Here is a 17,107-nt window from a genome sequence, read left to right as displayed (position 1 = left end):
TAAATAGAAAGCACTTACTATGCTCAAGCCAAACATATGGCTCTTCAAAAAAAATCAGAACTCACCACCAGCAAAGAATGCTTAGCCTGTAAAAGATGAGTTTAATTTATAAGGAATATATTAATACACTAATTAAATATATACAACACATGAAATTCTAATGTAATATAATGAAAAAGAAGTAGATACCAAATAAAAACTTGTTTCATAGGCTCATAGGTTTCAAATGAGCAAAGCTTGGTTAGGTATTAAGAACACTAAAGTTCAAACAACTCCTCAAGTCAAGCCTACAGAGACATATAGATATCACTAAAATTTCTGATCTCTATCAAAATCATAACAAAATATAAAAGCCAACGAGAAGGGCCAAAGTATCATGGTAATCATGACTTCAAGCATAGGGTATATTTGACTCACCTAATGCTGAAAAGGTATCATTATCAACATCCATGTCATCCATAGACAGATGTAGCGTGTTCATAATCACATAATCACCAATCACATGATGTTCAAATTCATCATATCCCCATTTTCCATCAACATAGAGCTTGTACTGCATGCAAGTTAATCCACATATAAGGACATTCATATCTGTTAAGAATCAAAATTTAAACATCTTTACCATCATATAATTTGTATGCCTCATAGTAGGCATTCTTTATTCAAATAGAAGGAATTTCAAAGGCTTGCATTTATTTTGACAAATTCAAGCACTTTAAGCCCATATAACAATATAGTAATAATTAAAACTTTAGAATGTAATTTAAACAAAATCAAAAATAAAAACCAAAAAATTAACTCAAAGTGAAACAAAGGTGAGAGGGGTTGTACTTTCAGTTTCACTACATAGCAGGTCAGCCATCTTGTAAAAATAGTTAGGTCCATGAAACATTGTCTGATTGATTTGAAATTTTAAGAGAACATGGCCCTATATGTATACAAGGCACCACAAAAAATTCTGTCCAAAATAATTTTTCCATAATTTATTAAAAATCACATATTGCAGCTGACTCAAGTCTGTCCGTGATAGATTTAGGATCCCAAAAGAAAATTGCTATAGTTTTAATACTAGCCCAAATGCTTTGAGACTTTATTCACATTAAAACCATGTGTTAAAGCATATTAAAACCACTTCTATGAGAAAATTCCACTGCATAAACCACTCCAGTCTACAATCAAAATACAACAATTTTTTAACTTTAAGCAACACTTCCCAGTAAACAAGAATGTAAAGACCACATTTTTCATAATAACTACTCACAGGACCAACAATGTCAGACACATGAGAGACTGTGGTTCCAGAAGCAGCCCCAAGGTAAAGCACCCGTGCACCAGGTTTCTTCATTAAGATATCAAAACACAAACAGAGGAAAAAGAGTTCAATTATTCATAGATTTAATAATCATAATGAAACAAAGACATATGAAGCACACAAATGAAATGAAATTGAGAAGTAAAACAGACGCTCACAATCCATATTTCATCAACCCCACCAAGAATGGTGGTAGCCAACTTTGAACGAAACGGATTCCAAACCCTGTATTCAACTTTTGTTCCATCTTCATTCTGTAAAAGCAAAATGATAATTCTTAAAGTCCAAACATAACTAATATATAACTATCACTATAAGCTCAAAAAATCCAAAAAATTAACTTTTTTAGCTAAGCTCGTTTTTTTCCTAGACATGCCCACTTTCAACAAATCAGAAAATTGTTAATCCAAACACACTTTCAAATCATAAAGATGATATTTTTACCAAACAATGAACTCCAAAATGAATGCCAAGCACATTTAATTGATAGAGATCCTTTAGAACACAAATATATTTACCACTCTGAACACAAAAATATCCGTCAAAATAAGCTCAAAAAGACCAAAAAGTAAAACATTTTCACCTAAGCTCATTGTTTCTAGGTATACCCACTTCAACAAATCAACAAATATTAATCCAAACACACTTTTAAACCATAAAGATGGAAAATTTACCCAACTATGTGTTGAATTAGCGAAAGCTCTACCACTAAATTATTGAACAAAAGATTGAACAAAAAGTTTTTATTTAAAAACTTAACTCTTTGGATTACAACATTTTACAAGCACTCTTATTGCATCAATACACACACGGCACTATTACATACACACTCACCAAATACACATGCACACCAACTGACACTTAGCTCTCCTTTGACTTTGCTTCACTTCTCTTTTAATTTACATTCACACACACTATCCTCAAAAACACTAGCTCACACTTGACTTCTTTACTCTAAGCACAAATTCTACATATTTATACATGCTTAAAGTCGGTTAACTCACCGACTTGAATTCTCTAGCACATCCTTTTATTGTCTTTGACTATTAGTAAAAATATCTCTTTTATTGTCTTTGACTAATAGTAAAAATATCTCTTGTAAAGTAGTGGCTGAGATTAACTAATGCAAGGAAGCTCTAGAGAATTCTAGAGATAAAGAGATTGTGTGAGAAATTCTAGAAATTTCTAGAGAAAGAGAGAGAAGCAGTGCTTGATGTTTAACACTATGAACACAAAAAATAAATATCAAGCACATAGAAATTGACCGGGATAGAGATCCTTTTCTCGTTGTAGACAGCTACAGCAGGGACCAAATTCTTAGTAACAATAGCATCTTCTTTACCCTTAGCAATGAACACGCCTTCATGTCTATGAGGCTCCTATATGTGCATACAGTGAGTAATTTTGAACAATTAATATTTTTTTTTTAATTTAAAAATGTCTTTAAGCATGCGCACAATACGTGCATGAGGTTAATAAATAATAAATTTTTTTATAATTTATAAATTGCTGGTTACTGATACCCAGTAAGGGTATATTCTAAGTCCCATCACAAGGTTCAAATTTTTTTCTTTCCTAAAAATTTATTCTCAATTAAATATATGAGACAGGAACTCCAATACTCCTATTTTATATTTTTTCTCAAAACAGAAATGGAGCCAGTACATCAAAGATCAAATAAAAAATAAGCTCAGTTCATACCTTCCACCACTAACTCACTGATAATTTATATTATATAAGAAAGAGTTTAAACAAAAACCCAGGTAGAATATCATGTGGACTTTAACTAAACTTAAGGAAACATACAGTACATAACAGCACAATCCAACAAAATTACAGAAAGCTAAAAGACAATTACTACATAGCAAACAGTATATTCCTTTCCCATACTAGAAGTTAAATTCTTGATACTACCTACATTCCACCATTACCACATTACAGAGAGAACAATATAGAAGGTCAAATAGCAGGTGGGGCATTAACAGAACCCAAAAAAACCAGCAACCCAGAAAAAAAAATTGAGAGAAAAAATGGGAAAAAATTATGAAAAAGAGAGTAAGAAAATTAACCAAAATCAAATTTTAATCCAAACCAAAACCATAATCCAAACTAAACTTTTACTACACATAATCCAAACCAAACTTTAACCAAAATCAAAAATTTAACTACAAATATATACACAAAATAACTACAAAATCGGAAAGAAAGCTAGAGAGACTTACCTAGCTTTGGGTAGAGGCTGGGGCTTGGGGTTTGAAATTTTGGAGGAGGATGAGATTTGAGTAAAGAAGAAGAGCTGGAGAGGAGATGGGTGAAGGGGAAGGCTGGTAAAGGAAGAAGGGAAGCCACCACGCCGTCGTTGACAGCTGCAATGTGGATGGTGGTTGTCGGCGGCGAGATCAGGTGAGGGAGATCCGCGGCAGAGAGAGACAGAGAGAGAGTGAGTGAAAGGAAAATGTGGGTGGAGGCAGAAAATGAGACAAAAAGAAGCGGGAAATCTAAAAAAAATTAAGTGGGAGGCTGAAAATTTTGAAGTGGTGAGTAAGGGGGCTTATTGTGACTAAAATGGGCTTATTTTGAACCTTTTTTTTTTTTTTTTTTTTTTTTAATGAAAGAAACGTATGGACTAAATGATTATAACCTGATAAGTTTGTCTTTTATTAAAAACTAGTCGCTAACCCGTGCGATGCACGGGAAAGCACAAAGAATATCTACAAAATTTATATAACATTATAGTCATATTTGTTAGGTTCAAACACCCTCTTCTTAAATTATCAAATTATTAAAAAAATTAACCATCTTCTTCACTTTTTACTCAAAACTTGTTTTCATAGCTCATATTTAAACAATCACAACAAAAATTTTCTATTAATAATAAAATTTGTGTATACACAAATTACAGTTTCAAGTGAAGTGTACATACCCATACTCTATACCCCTAAGGAAGGAAACATCACAAACCCTTTACAAATGTAGGTTAGATTTAAAACAAATTACATATATTCCATGTGTGATAAGCCAATTCAACGGTAAAAAAATGTTCTTTATAAAATTAGATAGCAACATATTTTACAAAAGGGGGCAATTTTTTGTGACTCTATCTTGCTGCTCATATTCTACAGTATACAACAAAGTGATTTATTTATCTAGGTACAATGGACAATAACATTGGCTATTTTTAAGCACAATTAAATACAAACAAATGAGATAGAAAAGAAAAAAAAGTAACAAAACAAATACAAAAAGTACCACTGTTCCAGCCCTCCATAACTCCATAAACAGAACCCTTTCTTAGCCCAAAAATACAAAAAGTTCCCTTCTTTCCCACAAACTTGAGAGGGCCGAGACCACCAACAACTCTCCACAGCAATCAGAACAACCTCTCAAAGAAACTCAAAGAAAGCACGACCAAAAACATATAAAGCTTCCTCATTTTCTTATTGAACCAAAAAACCCAGCAAAGGCAACTCCTTTCCCCATTCACCTTGCACAACCAGCAGCAAGAACATATACAACAAAGCAAGCAGCAAGGCATGAGAGCAAAAAACAGAAAATAACTCTATCTCTACCTTCAACAAAATCACCAAGCAAGTCCAATTGCTTCCACTAACAATACTGAATAGAGCCTATAAAACTGTACAGAAACACATAAAAGAACTTAATAGAATTTGTAAGCCAAAAAAAAAAAACAAAAAAACAAAAAAACAAAAAATAACTCTATCTCTACTTTTCAATAGCAACCATAATAAAAGGATTGAAGAAAAAAAAAAAAAAAAAGTAAACTACAATAGTAGGTAGTCAGTTGAATGAATTAAACCTTTAAAAAAGGTGTGTACGCAACATGTATTCCTCCTCCTCATTCATAAATGGATTTCTTTTATGTCCACGACACATCCAATTAATTACACGACCCAACCAGCAGCAAGAATTATTTCTAATAGTACTGAATAGACAATCACTTTTAAGTGAATGCATTAACACCACTCACAATTTCCCCATTCACCTTATACAACAAAGCAAGCAGCAAGGCACGAGAGCAAAAAACAGAAAATAACTCTATCTCTACCTTCAACAAAATCACCAAGCAAGTCCATTGCTTCCACTAACAATACTGAATAGAGCCTATAAAACTGTACAGAAACACATAAAAGAACTTAATAGAATTTGTAAGCCAAAAAAAAAAAATAAATAACAAAAAATAACTCTATCTCTACTTTTCAATAGCAACCATAATAAAAGGATTGAAGAAAAAAAAAAAAAGTAAACTACAATAGTAGGTAGTCAGTTGAATGAATTAAACCTTTAAAAAAGGTGTGTACGCAACATGTATTCCTCCTCCTCCTCATTCATAAATGGATTTCTTTTATGTCCACGACGCATCCAATTAATTACACGACCCACGACCCAACCAGCAGCAAGAATTATTTCTAATAGTACTGAATAGACAATCACTTTTAAGTGAATGCATTAACACCACTCACAATTTTACATGAAATTTATATCAATACCTGTAAGCTCCTTCAGCAAAACTTGACATTTATCAAAATTCATCACCTACCACTATAAATTGATGCAAGAAGGTCACTCCTAAAAATAAATGATTTCTAAACATCATAACATAATGAAAATGATAAATGTAAGAGTCTATAGAATAACACATAGGAATGTAATAAAAACAATAGTGTGAACCGTGAATCAAATTTTAAAGTAAATTTACATATGGTTTATCATATTTGTGGTTTTCTTACTAAGTCTTAGTGATACCCATTGAGAAGCTTCAAACAGGGCAAAAAAAATTAAAAATTAAAAAAAAAAAAATCCTTTTAAAAACCTTTTCTTTTAAAGATATATAGATAATAGGTCATATAGTATCAATTAATTTGTGGTAAATTATGATGAAATAAGCTTCAAGGCCCCAATATTTATAGTATTCCACATAGGAGATATAGCATATGCAGATGGATACATTGTAGATTGGGATTAATTCCTGCTAAAGGTGGAGCCCATTACTTCTACTGTTCCATATATGCCTTACTTGATAAAACTGGTTAATGAATCTTTCAATTGATCATCTTGCAGTGGTAATCATGAACGTGATTGGCCGGATTCAGGTTCCTTCTATACTAGTACAGATTCAGGTGGGGAATGTGGTGTGATTGCTGAGACCTTATACTATGTTCCTGCTGAGAATAGAGCTAAGTTTTGGTAAATTTAATTTATATGTTCTTTACATTTTCACACCCTTGTTATTGTTTGAATATAGAGTCCTACAAAAATTGAAAGTGTTTTTATTTTTAGATGAAAGTAAAATTAGAGGAGTTGCCAAACCTTTCCAACAATCAGTTTGGTCCATTTCTCTTACATTGATTTGTTTGTTGTGGAGTATATCCTTCATTCTAAGTTTAGTGACCATAATTGTCATTTACATATAGGTATTCAACAAATTATGGCATGTTTCACTTTTGTATAGCTGACACTAAGCATGACTGGAGAGAGGGTCAGAACAGTATAAGTTCATTGAGAAGTGCCTTGCATCAGTTGATAGGCGAAAACAACCTTGGTTGATCTTTGCTGCTCATCGTCCCCTACGGTATTCCTCTAACGATTGGTTTGGCCAAGAGGGCTCATTTTCAGAGCCCATGGGAAGGAATGATATGCAGAAGCTTTGGCAGAAGTACAGGGTAGATATTACATTTTATGGCCATGTCCATGATTATGAAAGGACGTGCCCCATATACCAGGTACGGATAGAGCAAAATTAGATTTAGTTTGAATGTGCATTCATTTTAATCTCATTCTCATGTATACATTAGCTAAATTAATTGATTTCACCATGAGTTAGTCTCTATGCAACTCATGACACACCATCATTGAATGCTGCATTCTACATTGCTGAGTAGATGCAGTAACTGCTACCTGGAGGTGATTAATCAGTAGGACAAGGTAGCCATTACAAAAATACATAATTGAAGGTTTTGAATAATATTTGGACATTTTGGAAACCATTAGAAAGGTTGAATATAAACTCTTAAGCTTTCTAGATAATGTCAGAGGCTTAACTACACTACTTAATGCAAACTGCTATTGGTATGCAATAAAGGGTAACACAATCACGTATGAAAATAATAATAATAATAGCAAAGTAATGTAAATCCAGAACCAATAACCAAAAATTAAAGAAAGAATCTTCCACCTCTAGAGGAAGAAGCCCATGTTTGAAAACCCACTAATTAATATATAAAGAAAAAACAAAACAGAGATAAAAGAAACAAAAAAAAACCCAACCCTGATCTGAATATGCTTAATTACAAATTTGCTAATAAATTAAACTTACCTTTGATACACCTTTTCCAAGGTAGTCTGAACCTCCATCCCTTAGTTCAAGTGCCTCATAAATTCCTAAAGGAAAACAAAAAAAAAGGACACAGAGTTTGGTCTATGAGACAAAACACCAAAACATATTTGAATGTTCAAATCCTCTCACAATTTCTTCACTATATCATGTATTTTCAAAATGATCTAACAACATAAATGAAAATTATCGTCTCCATAGTTCATTTCACCGCTCAGATTAAGTATTACTAATCTAAGACTAATAATTAAAAAAAAAAAAAAACACGAAGATTTGATTAAGGAACATACCAGTGGATGCACCACTTGGAATAGCGGCTCTATAAAAAGCACCATCTGAGGTTGTCACAACGACCTACATGATTAAGGAACAAAGATTTGATTAATTAATCATTAACAAAACCCTTGTGTATGATGGTCATAGACACACAGATTTTCAATACGAAACAAAACAGTCAATAACACACTATCGACAAAAACACACAGATCAGGGACATGGGAATTTAAGAATCGAACCTCGACTGTGGGGTTGCCACGACTGTTGAAGATCTGGCGTTGGTCATAGACACAGATTTTCAATACGAAACAAAACAATCTATAACACACTATCGACAAAAACACACAGATCAGGGACATGGGAATTTAAGAATCGAACCTCGACTATGGGATTGCCACGACTGTTGAAGATCTGGCGTGCCTTGATGGCCTGGCCTGGATTGTGATAGCCATAGGAGAAGAGAGATTTTTAGTTTCAGGAGTGTGTGAGAGAGGTAGAGAGAAGAGCAGGCAGAGTTCACGGTTTTTTAAAGAGTAGGTTTTTTTAGAATAGTCGGGTTATTTTTCTTTAAAAAAAATTAAACTTAAATAAATAAAATAAAAAGAATTTAAAAAAAAAAAATAGTGACGTAGAAAATTGTGGGAGCTTCAAAACCTTCGGTTATATATATATATATATAGAGATTAATGATATACTTTTGCTTTATTAAAAAAAAATACTAATCACTAAAATGTTCCTCAAAACAAAAATAAAAAATAAAAAATGACTTAATGGAGTAATTACGGTAAGTATTTTTAAAAGGAAAATTAATTAGAATTTAATGAATTAGAATAATAATATCTTAAATTAAGATTAGATAGTGTATTTTTATTAAAATAAATAGAAAGAGATAATTATAAGTTAATGAATATTCATAATTAACAGATAAAAATTTAAAAACTAGTGAATTTTTTAGGGAAGAATTAATGGATAAACTCATTCCTAAAATATAGGAAAATTTGATAAATTTTAAATTACATAAAAATTCCAAAGAATTTGCACAAGACTAAGAGCATTTGTAGCAGTGTAGTTATATTATTATATTGTTATATTTTAGCTACATTGCTGCTAAAATGATGCTCCAGCAGTGGAGCTAAATCTAAAAATTTTAGCTCCACTGCTACAGTGCACATCTAAAAATAGATGTGCACTGTTCATAAGGAGCAAAAAAAAAATATTATTATTTTAATCTTCTGGTAGATTAAAATAATGCCTCTCTCTCTCTCTCTCTCTCTGAAGTCTGAACATCACTCTCCCTCAATCCGATCTCTCAGTCCCTTGCTCCGGTCTCACTCCCTCACTACTCCGGTCTCTCACTCTCGCACTCCGGCCTCTCACTCCCTCACTCCGGCCGGCCTCTCACTCTTACTCCGATCTCTCACTCTCTCAACTCCGATCACCCAAGCCGTCGATCCACCGCTTCTGCCGACCCAGCTCGACGACATGATCGGTGCTTGCTCGTCGTGGGTTTTTTTTACTTTTTATATATATGTTGTGGACTGGTGGTGGTGGCGGCTGTGGTTGTGGCCGTTGCTAAGGAAAAAGAAGATTGGAGACTTGGTTTTTTTTTTATTTTTTATTTTTTATTTTTTTATTTCTGCTATGGACCGGTGGTGGTGGTGGTGGTGTTGGTGGTGGTTGTGGCTGTGGCTTATGGTAGAGGTGTTTGTGGTTGGTTTTTTTGGGTAGTGGGATATATTATTTTATTGTAGTGATTATATTATTTTATTTGTGTTGTTTATATTATTTTATTGTGTTGAAAGCTAAAATAGATCCACTGCTGCAACATGTATGTAGGTAAAATAGATAAAGTAAGTTTTGGTGATGCTAAATAGCTAAAATTATAGATCTATTGCTGTGGATGCTCTAACATAGATTTGATAAAAAAAATAACAAATAAATATTGCATGAAAATTACACCATTGGAGATTTAAAAAATATAGTTATTTGGAATTTGAAAAGAATAAAAAAGGAATGAAGAAATAATATTTAAATGAGATAGAGAAAAGATAGAGAGTTGATTGGAATGTGTATCTGAAAATTTGATTTTATTCATGTGAATGACCAAAATACCCCTAAACCTTAAAATTGCCTAATATGCCCCTAAGCCAAGAAAATGACCAAAATACCCATTGAAACCTCTAAAATGACCAAAATACTCCATAAATCTCTGAAATGACAAAAAATACCCCTTAACTTGTAAAATGACCATGATACTCCCGAAACTTCTAAAATAACCAAAATACCTCTAAAACCACTAGAATTAGCAAAAATACCACGAAACCAGCAAATGACCAAAATACCCAAAAACAACTCTAAAATAATTAATACACCCTTGAAATCGCTAAAATGACTAAAAAAAATGCCCTCAAATTCTATAGAATGAGAAAAAAAATACTCTGAAACCTGTAAAATAACAAAAATGCCTCGAAATCAATAAAATGATCAAAATATCCCGAAACCTCTCAAATGACCAAAAATACCTTGAAACCTCTAAAATGACCCCCCCCCCCCCAAAAAAAAACCCTAAAACCTTGAAAGACAAAAATACTCTCAAAACCTAAAAAATGAGGAAAAGTACCTTGAAACCTCTAAGATGGGCAAAATACTCCAAAAACCTTTAAGATGACCAAAAATACACTGAAACTGGAACAGGATTTGATTCTGCAAGTAGTTCGGTACGAACGAAGTAATTTCGAACAAATGACCAAAATACCTCGAAATCGATAAAATGACCAAAATATCCCCAAAATCTCTAAAATGACAATTTTGGTCATTTAAGTAGTTAAGGAGGTTATTTTAGAAATTTTAATATATTTTGGTAATTTTAGATGTTTGAAGGGTATTTGGGTCATTTTAGAGGTTCCATGGAATTTTTGTTATTTTAGAGATTTTCAGTGTATTTTTGGTCATTTAAGAGGTTTTGGGAGTATTTTTGGTAATTTTGGAGATTTTAGGAGAATTTTTGGTTATTTTAGAGATTTTAGGGTATTTTTAGTTATTTTAGAGATTTCGAGAGTATTTTGGTAATTTTAGAGATTTAGGGGTATTTGGGGGTATTCTAAAATAACAAAAATTCCATGGAACCTCTAAAATGACCAAAATACCCCCAAAAACCAAAAAATGACCAAAATACCCCTGAAACCCAAAACCTAAAACCTCTAAAATGGCCACAAACAACCTGAAACCTCTAAAACGACCAAAATACCTCAAAACCTATAAAACAACCAAAATACCCCTCAAAATATCATAAATGACCAACATACCACTAATCCTATAAGATGAACAAAATACACTCAAAGCCTCAAAAATTACCAAAATAGGGGTTTGGGGTATTTTGGATGTTTCGAGGGTATTTTCGTTAAACTAAGGGCATTTTCAGTCATTTTGTAGGTTTTGAGGGAATGTCGCTAATTTTTTAGGTTTTAGTGGTGTTTCAATAACTTTTAGATTTTGGGGCTATTTCGGTATTTTTCTAGATTTTAGAGGTCTTTTAGTCATTTTTTAGGTTTGAGGATATTTCAATCATTCTTTGGGTTTCTGGGGTATCTTAGTCATTTTTTTAAATTTAGGGGGTATTTTGGTCATTTTTTATGTTTAGGGAGTATTTTGGTCATTTTTTTAGTTTTAGGGGGGATTTTGGTCATTTTTTAGGTTTTGGGGGGTATTTTGGTCATTTTTTGGGTTTCAAGGGTATTTTGGTCATTTTTTGGGGTTTGGGGTTATTTTTGGTTATTTTTTGGGTTTCGGGGGTATTTTGGTAATTTTTTGGTTTTGGGGGGGGTATTTTGGCCATTTTTTTTTGGTTTTGGGGCTATTTTGGTAATTTTACAGTATTTTGGTCATTTTTTTGGGTTTCAGATGTATTTTGGTCTTTTTTTGGTTTCGGGGTATTTTGGTAATTTTTAGGTTTCAAGGGTATTTTGGTCATTTTTTGGGGTTCGGGGTTATTTTGGTAATTTTGAGATATTGGGGTATTTTGGTCATTTTTGAAGATTTTAGAGTACTTTGGTCATTTACACTTTAAGGGCATTTTGGTAATTTTGATAATTGGGTAATTGGGTGGGTTGGGTTGGTTTGGGTTAGAAGCAATTAGTTAAATGGGTTTTAATCAGTAAATAGGTTTTATATACTTAACCCAATTATGTCCAACCCAAACCCACCCATTTGACACCCCTACGTCATACGTAGATTTGGAATCCGACCGTCAGATTTATAGAGTGTAATGAAAGGTGAATTATGGTAAATTATGGTCATAATCAGACGGTTGGATTTAGAGAAATGCATGGTCAAAGTTTAGTTATAGTTGGTCAAATCCGGTCAAACTTAATAGATGGTCCCGAAACCGCTGGATTTGGTGAAACTAGGTTAAGTGGGAAGGTTTTTAGTGGCTTATTGGGTATTGGCATAGTTGTTAGCAAATCTCAAAGAAGAAATAATTTTGCAAAATGTTGAACATGATGTTAATATTGACTTAGATAGAGTTAATTAGGCAAGATGATTAAAAGAACTATAATTTTGGCTCATATATCATGTATTATCACTTATGAGTTTAATCAATTTGAATATGTATGTTATAAATATATGTCAATTTGATTTATTTAGTTAGTTTTGCTAAATATTATTACATAATTGATGATTAAATTAGTTATTAGTTGAATATATTATGATTTTATAATGAATACCCTTCATATATATGTATATATATATATATATATATGTAGGGCCCGAAATCGGGGCCCGAAATCTGAGGTCCCAGCCCACTTTGTATTAAGGGCCCAAAGCCCAGACTGAGGAGCCCTACTGCCAAGGACGCGCAATGAAAGCTCCTTGAAGGCCCAAGGATGTGGCCGAGGACGACTTTACGTCCAACATCTCACAAAAACGCCTGAAGAAAAGGACAGATTCAGTACAAGAGCAGCACAAGGGAGAAAGCTGCCAACACCTTAATGTGGAGCCCAGCGCCTGACAAACCCATACTCATACCATACTATCCAGTTTTTCCCAACCACTCTGACGTAAGGATTGATAGGATTAGTAACTGCCCCAAAAAAGGAGAAACTGACACGTAGGTGAAGAACGGGAAGGAAATACTAGTATAAAAGGGAAAGAGAGCTGAGACAGGGGGAGGGGGGAGAAAAAGAAAGGAGAATCGTGAGAATGAGACGCTCCTCGGACTTAGTCCGAGGAGCCAAACCTCCCAAACCACATCCGTGTAAAACTTAGCTATACAGGCCAGACCCACCTTCGTATGGGCTTCCATAAAAATCATGACTAAACCGCCGTTCAACGACCAAGGTCCCGCCTTTCAAGCCCACTCTCTATAAATTATATTGTTTAGGCTTATTGCACACGAACCCAATACCATCCTTGGGTCGTTAAAAATCGTGTCCTTACAATATATATATATATATATTATCTAATTTTATTAAGTATTTGTGTATTTTAAATTTATGATACAGAAAAAATAAAATATTGATTCACGATATGATTCACATTTTGATAACTATGAGTATTGGTCAGTATTAATTTTAAGTGAAATCAAAACTTTATTGATTTTTGTTATTTTATCTATTTTAAGTTTCAAATGGGTAAAATTATGATTTGAGAGTATTTTTGAAGCAACAAGCCCTCCCTTGTCTCTTTGTTTTTATTTATTTATTTTTTTATTTAACATTTGAGAGTATTTAATTACTTTAGAGGTTTCAAGGTTATTTTGGTTATTGTATAAATTTGGAGGTATTTCGGTCATTTTAACAAGGTTAATGGTATTTTAATCATTTCAAATATTTTAAAGGAATTTGTATCATTTTGAATATTTTAAGAGGCATTTGGAGGATATGATAATAAAAAAATCATATTATATCAAAATTATTTTGGCCACATATTAGTGACGACAATCTTTGCCATCATTAAAAGATCTCTAATAGCAACGACCTAATTTGTCAATAATATATAATCTACTTCCCTCCATTAATTCCCGCCACTTTTTGAGAGTGAAAAATTTTCCCTCCATCATATTTTGGTAGATATATTTGTGACGACATGTTGTGTCATTGCTAAAAGGTGACTATTAGTGACAACAAGTTATATCGTCGCTAATAGTCTTCTATTAGCAACGACCAATGTGTCGTCGCTGATAAAGAAAGCATGTATATAATATATTTACTATATATTTTTGGCCAAATATCAGCGACAACACACAAGGTCGTCACTAAAAATGATTATTAGCGAAGATAGATGTTGTCGTTAAAATAAATCTTATTTTAGTGACGAGAATGTCGTCGCTATAAAATTTATTGTCGTCGCTAAAAGTTTCCCTCCATTTTCCAAAAGTAAATAAAATTCCCTCCATGGCGTTAGTGATGACTTATTAGTGACTACCTTAGTGTCGTCGCTACTATGCACTTATTAGCGATGACCATATATTATCGTCGCTAATGTGTGCTTAATAGTGACGACTTTTTGGTCGTCGCTAAAACATTGGTCGCAAAAGGCCAAAATTCTTGTAGTGGATGTGACAATAGTCGTAAACTGTTTTCAAAATTCTTTATTGTGATTTGTGATTATAACTAAAAGAGATTGGCGTAGGTTAATGTCTTTTTAATTACATTAATTTTGATTACTCTGACTTAGTAATACGGTCCCTTGTTAGCATTCTAGTGCTTTCCAAAGGCGGTAGTTCATATATAGCTGTCCTCTTAGAAATGTTAAAATTTTTTGATTCAGAAGAAAATGATAGAAGAAAGATGTCACGCTAATATATATTTCTTGGAACCAATATGCAGAAGATGTCATTGCTAATAAACTTATTATTATTATTGTCCATTTAAATTAGTTTTTTTTTTTGGTTAAAAAGTTATTTGTTTACGGCTAAAATTTGGTAAAAATATAATTGTTCTCATAAAAAAAAGGTAAAATATTTGGGGTTTCAAATCCTGTCTATACCAAAAACCAATTGGTGTCTTAACTTGATTAAAAATAATGATTATCATGAAATAGACGTTATAAATTGCAATTCTATCCTATCTAAAAAGGAAACAATAATGAATTTGTTAACAAAAAAAAAAAACCCTTAAAGGCTTGCTAGTATCGCAAATACCACGTCCACTTCCACAATCCATCACCATCATGACTAGGCCCCCCTAATCAGTGTTAACAATATAAAAAATTTTAATTTGCTAGCTTTCTTGCCACCTTCATCACCACCAGTAAAGTAGTTAGCCAATCGAAACCATTAGATATAATGGCCAAAATACTCCAAAATCGTTAAAATGGCCAAAATGCTCTCAAATCCTCTAGAATGAGCAAAAATACTATGAATCCTCTAAAATGACCAAAAATACCTCAAAACTTTTAAAATGACCTAAAATACTTGAAACCACCAAAATAACCAAAAGTTTCGACGGTATTTTGGTCATTTTGATAGTTTTGGGGCATTTTTAGTCATCTTAGAGATTGGAGTAGGTTAATGTAAGGACAAAAAGGCATTTTTGCCTTATTTTAATGTCATTATAATGTTTAAACAAGCACAAAATGCCATTGGATGCACACGGTGTTTGGGAGAGATAGAGGTAACATAATGGGGGAAAATTTGAAGTATATTATTTTCATTATCTAATTGGGAGTTGGAAATGAATTGAAAGGAAAATATTTTAAAGGATTTTTTATTCACTAATTATTTTCTTTCTCTCTAAATCACAATTTTTAATTCCTCCAAAATATAAGAAAAATAGGAGGAATTTTTTTATTATCAAAATTCAAAAGTCTCCATGAAAGCCTATGTTGTCTATTCAAAGTTAGACCCTTTTAAATATACACCACTATCAGTTTCTTTAAGATTTTCTCATCTCTCCCTATGTGTGTGTTAAAAATACTTAGTGTTCTTAAAAAAAAAAAGAAGTCTCCATTATACCTTTATTTCTTTTAATATCAATAACCTTATTTTTATTAAAGAAATAACATAATGTAATGTTCGTATAAAAATATTGTTTTCTATTATTTTCCATTCAACAACTCTCAAAACAATATTGTGAGTTTTAGTTATCTCAATTAGTTAAGTTTATTTGCAATTGAATAAGGGACATGAGTTCAAATACAACCTACACCGTAACCTAATTGCTCTCTAGTCTAGTAATAAAAAGCAATCACTATAAAGTTCAAACCCTATCACATCTTTAAAAAAAGAAGAAGGTTATTTTCCATTTCATTCTTCTCCTTTCAAACATCTAAATAAGATTGAGATCAATATTTTAATTATTTCTAGTTTTGTTCTAATTATTTATAAACTCCCCCCCTATTGTTTTTTTGGTTAAAATAATAAATTTTGGACATAAATTTTAATAATGCCTCCTAGATTTTTCCTAAAAACATATAATGCATTTATATAGTTGACTTATGTATTTTTTATTTCATCTGATTACTCTGATGTCATACATAGTTCATTAAATTAAATTGCATTTAATATATATCATACGTAATTTAATTATATTTTATTTTTATTAAATTGACTTGTATATTTTTAGACATGCCAAGACTTAGTCTTTTCTTTTTCTTTTTGCAAAGATGTAAAGATTTATTTGATGTAATATTTTTGTTTAGGTAATAAAATTTCATATGTTAAATCGAAATTACAAACATTCCATATATAAGTAATAAATAAATTTTAAATATATATATATGTTATTCTTTGTATTTAAGTTTTTTTTTAAAAAAAAAAATTATATTCTAACTTTCTCGAAAAAAATTTCTAGCTCTACCACTTTCAAACAAGATAGCTGTGACTTGTTAGATGAAAGAAACCAAAGAAAGATATAAGTGCCTCACCTGATTCATTGATTAGTCTGCCGTGAAAGTGACACTTTAAGCTTATCTTATGTCCAGTGTGATATGGACAAGGCCAATGGCCATACATGATATTCAGAAAAAAAATAAAATAAAATAAAATGTCCATACATGATTTTTTTTTTTTTGAGAAAAAAATGGCCATACATGACAAAACTGAATTGTAGTGACTTTTTAGATACTGGAATATATTTACTATTTAAAGTTATGCCATCAAAAAATAATTTAGATACGTTTAGATACTTGAATATGAAGAAAGATACTACAAACCATCTTAATAGTAG

At 32.0% G+C, this 17,107-nt stretch overlaps 1 protein-coding gene across 1 annotated transcript; it reads right to left on the bottom strand.

Annotated features, from left to right (window-relative positions):
* Window positions 1–1,003: 1,003 nt before the first annotated feature.
* Window positions 1,004–4,239, bottom strand: LOC115971632. Its single transcript, XM_031091631.1, has 5 exons — window positions 4,236–4,239; window positions 3,535–3,832; window positions 1,471–1,566; window positions 1,262–1,339; window positions 1,004–1,169 (listed from the first exon to the last, which is right to left on the bottom strand). The coding sequence occupies exons 1-5, from the start codon at window positions 4,237–4,239 to the stop codon at window positions 1,100–1,102; spliced, it is 546 nt and encodes a 181-aa protein (XP_030947491.1). The 3' UTR covers window positions 1,004–1,099.
* Between the last annotated feature and the right edge of the window lie 12,868 nt (window positions 4,240–17,107).

Source organism: Quercus lobata, chromosome 12 (genome assembly GCF_001633185.2).
Source record: "Quercus lobata isolate SW786 chromosome 12, ValleyOak3.0 Primary Assembly, whole genome shotgun sequence".
NCBI classification, from domain to species: domain Eukaryota; kingdom Viridiplantae; phylum Streptophyta; class Magnoliopsida; order Fagales; family Fagaceae; genus Quercus; species Quercus lobata.
This window is presented reverse-complemented; position numbering and strand designations above follow the sequence as displayed.